This window comes from Vulpes vulpes, chromosome 10 (assembly GCF_048418805.1).
Source record: "Vulpes vulpes isolate BD-2025 chromosome 10, VulVul3, whole genome shotgun sequence".
NCBI lineage: Eukaryota > Metazoa > Chordata > Mammalia > Carnivora > Canidae > Vulpes > Vulpes vulpes.
In genome coordinates this window covers 30,462,642-30,475,018 of record NC_132789.1, presented here as the reverse complement: position 1 = coordinate 30,475,018, position 12,377 = coordinate 30,462,642, and the positions used below count along the sequence as shown (strand labels likewise).

The 12,377-nt window shown below is 41.3% G+C and overlaps 1 protein-coding gene across 4 annotated transcripts in view; it reads left to right on the top strand.

Moving 5' to 3' along the window:
- Nucleotides 1–12,377, top strand: part of HIRA (histone cell cycle regulator) — an 88,186-nt gene that overhangs the window by 45,657 nt on the left and 30,152 nt on the right. For all 4 annotated transcript variants that reach the window (XM_072723473.1, XM_072723474.1, XM_072723476.1 and 1 more), the window contains exons 14-15: nucleotides 645–842; nucleotides 1,950–2,111. In XM_072723473.1, coding sequence (XP_072579574.1) covers nucleotides 645–842; nucleotides 1,950–2,111 — 360 coding nt within the window. The remainder of the gene's footprint in view (nucleotides 1–644; nucleotides 843–1,949; nucleotides 2,112–12,377) is intronic.

Sequence of the window (12,377 nt, the reverse complement as noted above, 5' to 3'; positions counted from 1 at the left end):
AGCAGCTACTATGTATTCTAAGTGTGTGCTATGCTAGCCACATTAGTCCCGACCTCACAAGGAGGGTCCTGTCACTTTCTGTTTTGCAGATAGGAGCCTGAAGCTCAGAGTGGTAAAAGTGCTTAAGGTCACAGAGCTTGTGTATGGCATAGGAGTGAAACCTCGCTGGGTTGGCCCAGAGCTCTTAGCCTTAACACTGCAGTATCTTGCTTCCTAATACAGCAGTTTCTACTAAAGAAAAAGCTGGGAGACAGCCCTGGCATTCCTCAGTGGAGGCTGGTTAGGTAAATTGTGGTATATCCATGCAGCCCATAATGAAAGGGAGTTTTGCCCTATAGGCTGCATTTCATGAATCCTGAGACACGTTTGCACATTTTAACATCTCTTAGATTAGTGTATATCTAATAATTACATTTGGTAGTAACTTTTTCTTTCTTAGTGGTACACAAAGTATCAGCTCATCTTAGATTCAATTACACATAGTGTATGACATAATTTTAGTTTTCTTTTTACTTTTCTTAACTTTGCACATTTTCTTCCACAAAAATACTTCACCTTTGGACCCAGAAAAAAATTACTTCAAACATAGAAAGTACTTGATGTGGTATCTGATTTCCCAGGCTGATTTTTGTTCTTGACAACAGGGACTTCTCCACGGCATTCTTTAACAGCATCCCACTCTCGGGCTCCCTGGCGGGCACCATGCTCTCCTCTCATAGCAATCCACAGCTACTGCCACTGGACTCCAGTACCCCCAACTCCTTTGGCGCCTCGAAGCCCTCCACAGAGCCTGTGGCAACAACTGGCGCCAGGCCGGCTGGTGATACTGTCAGTAAGGACAGGTGAGTGGGCATGCCAAGGCTTGCTCCTATCCCTGGGGAAAGTTCAGATATGGACACAGTTGCACTGACACTTCATGGCTCCTTCAATAAAAAAAGAAAGATGCTTAATTTTTGTTATGAGGGCCAGGTTGGGAGGGAGTTCTTGTTCAGGTGAGTCTCTGATACAAGATGCAGTCCGAGGATGTGCTCCTAAGGGTGGGAACTGGCTAGGGACATATGGCCTGCCTCAGGGTCAGCCCTACCTTTCAGCAATTTTACACTGGAAGTGGCTTAGGCCCTCTTCACTGCACAGTCAGGAGTGTTGCCATACCAGTCATCTCAGGAAGGGTATCTGGGGAAGACAGCTCTAGATCTGAGAGACGTTTTAACAGTTGGCCCTGCAGGTCCTGGGAGAGGAGGAAGGGGCTCCCAGATGCCTGCCAGGTATCTAGTCTGGGGTCTAGTCTGGTGGATGTGGTCAGTAGGAGGGCCAGAGGCTTTGGGACCCAGCATGTGTGATGTGCTTGGGCATGGGGTGAAGCTTGCAGGCTCATGCCTAGGCCTCTCCTATGGAGAAGATAAGGGCTGTGAGGTGTGCGCTTGGAGGAGAATATGAAGAATGCATAATTGTCCAGGTAAGATGATAGGGGCCACTCAGGCCACAGTGTGTTTGGGCAAGGATGAAGGCCAGGAATAGACAGTGGCTTCAGGACTCCGGGTGCATCTTCTTGTTAGACCATTTGTGGAAGCAGGAAAAGCTGGTGGTTTGGAGTGGTTTGGGGTAGAGACTCTGTATTCAGATTGTGAAAATACAACTGTATTGTGGGATAAAAGGATGGTAAGAGCTACTTTCTAGGCCTCATGCTACCCCCAGAAGCTCTCAGAACAATGCAGTGGGACACAAACATGAATGCATTTGCTTATGATCTCCTTAGTTAGCCAGACTTCCAGATTTTAACACATTAAAGTATTAAAGAAATAGAACTATTAATTACATCTTGAAGTTGTGTTTACATAAGTTTGTTTGTGCCCTTTTAACTGGCTCCAAGTAACACAAATCTAGGACTCCCAAATGCTTGATGGATTGTGCTTGATGTGCTCTCCCACATTCTTACCCCCCACCCCCAGTGTGAATGCTACCTCTACTCCTGCTGCATCGTCACCCTCCGTGTTAACAACCCCGTCCAAGATTGAACCCATGAAAGCATTTGACTCCCGATTCACTGAGCGGTCCAAAGCCACGCCAGGTGCTCCTGCCTTGACCAGTGTGACTCCAACAGCCATGGAAAGGTAGGTGGTGGCTGTGTGGGGCCCCAAGAGACCAGGGAGGGTATAGTCTTAGCCAGCAGTGCAGTGTCTGCTTTCCCACCAAGCAGCCTGCCTTCCGATGCAAGAGCAGACTCTCATCCCTCTATACTCAGGAGCCCCCGAGTCGTAAGAGAAAGCAGCTTCTTCAAGGGGGAAGGTGGTTGGAAGGAGCCATGGGAGCCACAGAACAGGCATAAAGGACAATGAAGGCAACAACACCAGGTCTGATCAGTGCAGAGACTATGCTGAGAATAAGGTCATCATTTGAACAGAGCCCAGAGGTTGCCCAGAAGAGGAATAGGAGGTTGGCTCTGACACTGTTGCACCGTGGAAGTAATGGCTTGCTCAGAACTGACCAGGCGTTTGGGAGCTGAGATAAAAAAGTGATAGAGGAGAGGTCTTTATGAAATTAGATAGACTTATGAGTTCTTGCAGTCTCTATGCTACTCATCCATTCTCTGCACCTCCCTTAGCACACAACAGCCAAGCTACATAGGAGGTAGTCTGTTTCTTAGAATTGCAGGAGTGTGGCCAGGGCAGGTGTGTATGTTGGCACAGAACTTTTCTGATTTCTGGGGAGTGTGTCCCCACCCCCACAAACCTACCACAACATAGAGGTAACTCACTGCATAGCCCAGTTAGTTGGGGGCTGGGGAAGTTAGAGGTGGACTGGGCCCCTCCTACAGAGGGGCCATGCGCTTAAGTAATTATGTCCTTTTGGGGTTGTACTCCACCTTGAGGCGATAGGGGCTCAGCAGCCCTAAGTGGATGTACCTAGCCTTTGCCACTATCAGCCAAATGCAAGGACATTGGTCACAGACTGTTGGAGTGGCCACACAACCAGCAGATGCTCAATGAAGGGAGCATTTGTGATGAGACCTGACCTTGCAGTAGATGATGTCTTAGAGCTAAAACTGTAGTACACTGTCCCCAGGACTTGACTCATGATCTCAAAATTGCTTATCTGATCAGGATTTGTTCTCCTTGGAGAATAGCCTTTGGAAACCAGCATGGGAGGACTCTCCAAGTCAGCTGCTGCATCTATGATCTTGATGTAGAACCTCATATTCTACTCTGTAGTGTGATTGTACCTGTTTCATATATAGGTGGTCCATGTGATCTCCATGATCTAGCAGTTCCTCTGTACAGCAGTATGGAGGATCTGAAAATCTTCCTGCTGCTCAGTACTTTGAAATGGTGGATGAACTACAATACATATCCCTAAAACATGTGACCAGTTCATGAGAAAGTAAGGGAGGTCCGCAGGAGCCAAACCCAGGGTAGGACCACACTGTGGATGTTGGGCTGGGGATTACTGACATGGTGACTTTAAGTTTTGATGGCCATACAGATTCAAGAGAGGATGTTGAGCCTGAGCCATGTACAGGGTTGGAACTAAGACACTAGCATTAAGTCAAGCTGCTTGAGAAAGTACACTTCAGTGAGGGAGAAGACAAGAAACCTGAAGGGCAGCGTGAGAACAACACCAAAAAGTTGAAATGTCTCAGCCAGTCCTCAGGGTTAGGAAAATAGACTGTATAGCCGTATACCTTCCCTCCTGTGAGTTGGGGGTGGTTAACACTACCCAGGTCATCTGGAAATCAAGCAAAGAAATGAACACAAAAAGGAAATTTGGACCTAATTAACACCCAGAGGCACTTGGCAAAACCCATGCAAACCCCCCTCTGCCAGCGACATTTCCCTGACCCCAGAATATACAGCATTCCCACTGATGAAGTACTGCCAAAAAGGGACTCAAAATCAATAGTAGCAAAACACATAAAGAAACAATGCATTACAAAGACATAATGAGTAGCTTTAGAACTTTTTATAAATTTGATCATAGAAATTATCATAGAGAATTGCCAGATAAAGACTATAAGATAAATATGCTTAATCACAGAGACATGAAAGATAAAACAAAATGTGAAACGAAAGATTAATATGCCATCTTATATACAAAAATTAACTCAAAGTGGGTCAAAGAACTAAATGTAAGAGCTAAAAATTTAAAACTCTTAGAAGAAAATAGATGTAGAGCTATATGACCTTGAATTAGGAGACCATTTCTTAGATATAATACCCAGAACACAAGCAACTAAAGAAAAAATAGATTGGACTTCATCAAAATTTAAAACTTTTGTGCTTTAAAGAAAGCTCTATCAACAGAGTGAAAAGACAGCCTACAGAATGGAAGAAAATATTTGTAACTTACATCTGATTCTAGGATCCAAAATGTAGAAAGAACTTACAACTCAACAATAAAACCCAATTTAAAAATGAACAAAAGGGATCCCCGGGTGGCACAGCGGTTGGGCGCCCGCCTTTGGCCCATGGCGCGATCCTGGAGACCCGGGATCGAATCCCACGTCGGGCTCCCGGTGCATGGAGCCTGCTTCTCCCTCTGCCTGTGTCTCTGCCTCTCTCACTCTCTCTCTCTGTGTGTGTGACTATCATAAATAAAAATTAAAAAAAAAAATGAACAAAAGGTTTGAATAGAAATATTTCCAAAAATTACAAATGACCAATAAGAACAAAGTCATTAGTCATCAGGGAATACAAATTGGAAAACTACAGTGAGATACTACTTTATACCCGCTAGGATGGCTATAATCAAAAAATCAGATAATAAGTGTTGACAAGGGTGGGAAGAAATCAGAACCCTCATAAGTTGCTGATGGAATTCTAAAATGGTTCAACACAACCTGACAGTTTCTGAAATGGTTAAACATAGAGTTACCATATGACCCAGCAATTTCATACCTATATATATACCCAAGAGAACTGAAAGCATATTCATGTAAAAATTTATACACAAATGTTCATATCAGTATTACTCATAATAACCACAAAGTAGAAACAACCCAAATGTCTATCAACTGATGAATGGATAAACAAAATGTGGTATACCCATTCATATATTTAGCAATAAAAAGGATTAGAGGACTTACACATGCTGCCACACATACAAATTTTGAAAAAAAAAAAAAAAAAACTTTGAAAACATTATGCTAAATGAAAGCCAGTCACAAAGGACCACATGTTGTTTGATTCCATTGCTATGAAATGTCCAATATAGACAAATAGACAAATCTACAGAGACAGAAAGTAGGTTAGTGGTTGCCAGGGATGAGGGAAGGGTAGGTTGGGATGATTGCTAGTGGATACAGAATTTCTTTTTGGGATTATCAAAATGCTCTGCTGTTAGATGGTGGTAGTTGTTTAACTGTACAAATATATCAAAAACTGCTGAATTTTTTACTTTGAAATGATGAATTTTGTAGTATGTGAATTATGGCTCAAAGGGAATAATGAACCATCAAAAAAGATCAGATAGATATGGAAATAAACCAAAAATTACTTTTCTTTGTTTATTTAGATGGAGCAGGGAGGGGCAGAGGGAGAGGGAGAATCTTAAGTGTCACAGGGCTAAGTCTCACAACCCTGAGATCATGACCTGAGCTGAAATTGAGAGTCAGACACAAACTGACTGAGCTACCCAGGTGCCCCTCAAAAATTACTTTTAGAAAAGAGCAATTTAAAAATTGCAATTGAAAAGCCACAAAGAGGGGCAGCCCCAGTGGCACAGCGGCTTAGCGCCACCTGCGCCCCGGGTGTGATCCTGGAGACCCTGGATCGAGTCCCACGTCGGACTCTCTGTGATGCCTGCTTCTTCCTCTGCCTGTGTCTCTGCCTATCTCTCTCTCTCTCTCTCTCTCTCTCTCTCTCTGTCTCTATGAATAAATAAATAAAATCTTTAAAAAAAAGAAAAGCCACAAAGAGCAATAGCAACAGCAGATAAGACCCAGCTAAATAGAGCATTACATCTGAGGAACTGGCTGATGCAGAGGCGAGGAAGTAGAACTTGAGGAGAGACTAGAGATGAGGGCAGATTGAAAGGACTGCACTTAGCAAGAGTTCCCTCAAAGAGGGCATGCTATAGGGTAATTGTCAAGAGGGAGAGGCTAATGTTTTCAGGCTTAATTCAAACGTTGAAAACTCAGTTTGGAAATGGAGTGAGTTCTTAACAGAATAAAGAAACCTAAATCCCCACCTTAGAGAAACTAAGCACCATAGACAGAAACTGTCTTTTAGTTGAGAAAGGCACTCCACATTTGTCTTAATAGGTTTCTGTGACCTTTGCTGTACTATTTTCTGTCTTGGGGAATACAAACCCTGATTGGAGGAGCACATGGCATACCCCTTGAATTAGGCTGCTGAAAGGCAGTCTTGATAGCATGATCTGGGCCCTCATGCCACCATGATTGGTCCCCTCAACAGCTGTGTCGCTGAGGGTCTCACAAGACCTGTCAGTCATATGTACAGCTCCAGGAACAACTATAGAATCAAGGTAGCATCAAGTTTGTCATTCACTTGAAAATGGCAGTGAGTGAGCATTCACTTCGGGCTGAGTTTCCTGCCTTTAAGGCAGTAAGAACACCTGGTGAGGTTCCCAAGAGCCTGGTGCTAAATTCTAAGAAGTTATGGTTGGATCCTCATATAAGAAAGATAGAATAAAATAAAGCACAGTATCTTTAATAAAAGTTTAACAGAAAATACAGTTTTCTTGATATGGCCGTTTCTTGTATTGATTCTCAGTAAAAGCCAAGAGGAATCCTTTAAATCACCCATCAGTGGAGGTCTTCCTTTGGGAGCACAGTGTCATACATAGTTAGGAGCAGCACTCAGAGCCACATACTCTGATGTTAAGTCCTAACTACCCCCTTTCTGGTGGGTAATCTTAAGCAAGACACCGTCTTTGTCAGCCCATCTTCCCCCAGGTAAAATAGCTCTCTGAGGAGTACCTAATTCCTAGGAGATAGATCTTGAAGACTAAAGAGGAAGGGAGTGCCTCTAAAGCCATATCTTGATCCAGGTCTCACAGTGAGCAGTACATATCAGTTCCTCTGTTACTCCTTCACTATACCTCATGGTGGTTTGGCAATTTGGTCTCTGTAACCTTACTGGTACTTCTTTGCCAAAAGTGTTGAATGAGTCTGGGGGCCTAATGCTAGCCTCCCAGGTACAGGGTGGCAGTCCTAGTTGAACCTGTGGGTCCTCCTCTCCATCCTGCCTTAAGGCTACGTGTTAGTGAAAGGTACAGAGGCGGTTTCCAACGTGGCCTGTGCAGGCAGAACCTAGGATGGAGCCCATTTGTAAGTGGGGTAAGTGGGGCAGCTCTGGCCAGCTGTGCTCTTCCTCAGCAGATATTTGGATCTAGGGAACAGCTGCTATAGGTCCATTGACTGTGCTCCTAAGGGTACTGGGCAACCTCTGGTACAGGCCCACACAGGCTGGGAAGTGCAATTTCAGTGGGTCCCTAGCCTAGGGGCCCTGAATGGGATGGTCAGGCAGAGGTAGGAGATGGGAAGACTACCGAGGGCTCTCAAAGAAGTCCTACCCCTAGGGAGTGGTGTAGCTTGAGCTAGGGTAGAGCTAAGCAAGTGGAGTTCATGCATTGGTATTGAGCTCAGAAAGTGATCAAATAATTTAGAAGCTTATATAACAGTTTGACATTCTTATTATATTTTATAAAACTATAATTACAAATCAAAAGTTTTAGAAAGGATTTTGGGAAGCACTAACTTAGGGCTTCTAGAACATGAAACTACACCCCCAGAGGTGAATGTTTTGCCCTGCTGTAGGGCATCAGAAGAATAAGAAGCAGGCTCTTTGGCTTCATGGAGCAGAACTAGGAATTTATTGGTTTTCCCAGTTCTGTACGTGGGTACAGATGGAAAGAGTTCAAGATTTGTACACACTGGTGTGCCTGACTACCTTTATATGACCTGGTGCTACCAAGAGGAAGAACAGCAGAAGACATTGCCCAGAGGAGGGGCTAACAGTCCTAGAGTCCATTTTCACACTTTCTGGTTAGCAAAGAGAATGCAAGTAGGTATGAGAGCTCTGAGGCTATAGGCTGGAATGTAATTTACCATGAATTCCTTGAGGAAAGGTGTCCAGTGGTGGTGTCTGACCCAGGGATTTTGTCATGTCCAGAGATCTCTATTGCAGCATTATAATTATAATAGCATTTGGCCAACTGCCTCAAAAAAGAAGTGTGTTGAGGAAATAAGCTATTGATTTCGTAGCCCCTAATTAATATCTATGACAACTGAAGTACTATGGAAAAATAGTTCACATGGCATGTTATTTGAAAAAAAAAAAAAACAACATGAAGTTGTATTCAGTTGTAATTGCAATATAAATAAAAACAATCAGAAATAAGAATGTTACTACTGACTTTGCAAAAATAAAAAAGATGAAAGTATTACATTTAATTGCATACCAATAAATCAGATAATTTAAATAAAATGGGAGAAATTTCTAGAAAGATATGAACTACCAAAACTGACAAAGGAAATAGACAATCTGAATAGACCTATAACAAGTGAAAAATTTGAATAAGTAATCAAACAATAGCCTACAAAGAAAAGCCCAGGCCCAGGTGGCTTTACTAATTTATTCTACCAATCAAAAAAATTAATGCCAATTCTTCATAAACTCTTAAAAAGTAGGAGGGGAACTCAGCTGGCTCAGTCAATGGAGTGTGCAACTTTTTTTTTTTTTTTAAGATTTTATTTATTTATTCATGACAGAGAGAGAGGCAGAGACACAGGCAGAGGGAGAAGCAGGCTCCACACAGGGAGCCTGATAGGGGACTCGATTCCAGGTCTCTAGGATTACACCCCAGGCCGAAGGTGGCACTAAACCGCTGGGCCACCAGGGCTGCCCCGGAGTGTGCAACTCTTGATGTCAGGGTTGTAGGTTCAAGCCCCACATTGGGTGCATAGATTACATAAAAATAAAATCTTTAAAAAAAATAGAAGAGAACATTTCCCAACTCATTCTGTGAGGCCAGTATCATGAGGATACCAAAGCAAAGATGGAGAAAACTACAATATTTCTTATGCATAAGGACACACAAATCCTCAAAAATAAAACAACATATATTTTTTTTTAATCATACATGACCAAGTGGGATTTATCCCAGGAATACAAGGTTGGTTCAACATATGAAAATCAGCTGATACAATAATATACTATATCAATAGAGCAAAAACAGACACCATATAATTGAATCTAGCATTCATTCATGACCTAAACAAATAACAAACTAGGAATAAATGGAACTCCATCAACATGATAAAAGGACATCTTTGAAAAACCCACATAATTAAAATCATACTTAATGGTAAAACACCAGATGCTTTCCCCCTAAGGAAAATGAACAGGAACAAGACAGGATGTCAGCTCTTGCCACTTCTTTTCAACATTGTACTAGAATTTCTAGACTAAATGACTTCAAGATTGCAAGATACAAGATCAATATATAAAAATCAGTTACATTTCTCTACATTTATAAAGAACAATCCAAAAACAAAGAACTTAAGACAATAGTTCTATTTACAATAGCACAGAGAAGAATAAAATGTTTAGTATTAAATTTAACAAAAGGAATACAGTATAAAAACTATACTTTGGAAACTACAACACATTGTTGAAAGATAGACCTAAATAAATGGAAAGACATTCTAGATGACAATATTGTTAAGATGGTAGTAGCCCCTAAATTGGTCTACAGATTCAACACAGTCCTTTGCAGAATTCCTTTGCAGAATTCCAACAGGCTTCTTTTTAGAAATTGACAAGCTGATCCCAAAGTTCATGTGGAAACTCAAGGGCCCCTAAATAGCCAAAATAGTCTTGGGAAGAAAGAGCAAAGTTGGAGAACTCAAATTTCCTGAGTTCAGACCTTAGTACAGAACAATAATATAGTGTGGTACTACCAAGGACAGATACATAGATCAGAAGATTAGAGGTGAAATCCCAGAAATAAACTCACATGTCTGCAGTCAGTTGATTCTCAGCAAGGGCGCCAAGACTATTCAATGAATGGAGAAAGAAGAGTCTTGCGAACAAATGGTGCTGGGACAGCAGGATATCCACATGCAAAAAAATAAAGTTAGATCCTTATTTCACACTGCATACAAAATTAACTCAAGGCAGTCCAGGTGGCTCAGCGGTTTAGCGCCACCTTCAGCCCAGGGCGAGATCCTGGAGATCCAGGATCGAGTCCCATGTCAGGCTCCCTGCATGGAACCTGCTTCTCCCTCTGCTTGTGTCTCTGCCTCTCTCTCTCTCTCGAATAAATCAATAAAATATTTTTTTAAAAAGTAACTGAAAATTGATCAAAGAACTAAATTTAAGAGCCAAACTACAAAATTCTTTGTGACTTTGGATTTGTTCATGAATTCTCAGATATGACAGCAAAATCACAAGCAGTCAAAGAAGAAAGGTAAATTGGACTTCATTAAAATTTGAATCTTTTGTGCTTTAAAGAAGACCATCAAGATGATGGGGGAAAAAAGCTGTAGAACTGGAGAAAATATTTGCTAATCCTGTATCTAAGGAAGGACTTATGTCTAGAATACAAATATTCTTACCACTCAGTAGTAGACTAATGCAGTTTTTAAGTGGGCCAAGGATTTAAATGGGCATTTTTAAAATATGATATACAAGGGGTGCCTGGATGGCTCATTCAGTTGAGCATCTGACTCTTGATTTCAGCTCAGTTCATGATCCCAGGGTCCTGGGATCGTGTCCCACATTAGGCTCCATGCTCAGTTGGAGAATCTGCTTAGGATTCTCTCTCTCTCCCTCTGTCCCTCTCCCTACTCACAATCTCTTTCTCTCTCTCTAAAATAAATAAATAAAAATCATTTTTAAAAATATGATATGCAAGTAGCCAATAAGCAAATGAAAAGATACTCAACATTATTAGCTATTGAGGAAATACAAGTAAAGCCACAAGATTATACTTCACACTGCTGGGAAATCAAAAAATAGATTATTAAGTGTTGGCATCAATGTGAAGAGATTGGTGGCTATATAAAATGGTACAGACACTTTGGAAAATAGTCTGACAGTTCTTTAAAAAGTTAAACGTAGGGGATCCCTGGGTGGCTCAGCGGTTTAGCGCCTGCCTTTGGCCCAGGGCACGGTCCTGGAGACCCGGGATCGAGTCCCGCATCGGGCTCCCGGCATGGAGCCTGCTTCTCCCTCCTCCTGTGTCTCTGCCTCTCTCTCTCTCTATGTCTATCATAAATAAATAAATCTTAAAAAAAAATAAAAATAAAAATAAAATAAATAAAAAGTTAAATGTAACTTAACATTTGACACAATTTCAGTGCTGGGAAAACACCCAAGAGAAATGAAAACATGCCTATACAAATAACTTTTACATGAATGTTCAAATCAGCATTATGTGTAATAGCCCAAAGCTTGAAACTAAGCAAATGTCTATAAGCTAAAGTATGGATAAACAAGGTGTGGCTATCCATACAAAGAAATATTATTCAGTCATTAAAAAGGAGTAAAATAGCAGTACATTCTACAGCATGAATGAGCATTGAATACATGCTAAGTGAAAGAAACCAATCCTGGATATCTCTTGTTCTGTGATTTCATTTATAGGAAATATCCAGAATGGGGACATCTATGGAAATAGAAAGTTAAGCTGTGGCAAATGGGAGAATTGGTGGGACCAGAGTTGAGAAATGATACCAAGAAGTATAGGGAGGTTTTTTTTTGAGATGATGAAAATATTCTGAAATTGCTATTGTGATTGTTGTACAACTTTGTGAAGACACCAAGAACTACTGAAACACTATTTAAACACGTACAATGTACACATACACGTATACACAGATTGCAATGGAGAATTGCAAGAAAATGCATGAGATACTGTGTTTCTGTATCAGCAGCACCAAGGACTTCTAAGTGGAGTTTTTTTATTGACTTTTGTTTTGAAAACTTGAAATCCTTCAGCAACATGGAAACATAGTCCATTAAATGCCTTTGTACCCTTCACCTAGTTTCACCAATTTTTTGTCACTTTTGCCAGTTTTGATTTTACTTTTACTCCACACATGATGGAAACACAAAACTTCTCTCTTTCCTGGTATGAGAGTCACTTCGTAAGCAAGGATGTTCTCCTACACAATTGCATTCCATTATTACACTCCAGTAGGTAGTCAGTCCTACACTTCAAAAAAATTTTTTTAATTTTATGAAGTACTGTCCATCATTTAGAGTTTTCTCTTTGTGTTGTACAGTTGTATGTGTTTTGACAAATGTATAATGTCTTGTGTCCAGCATCACCACATGCAGTAATTTCACCTCCCTGAATATCCTTGTACTTTAGGAGTTTATCCTTCCTCCTCCATGAACACCTGACAATTACTG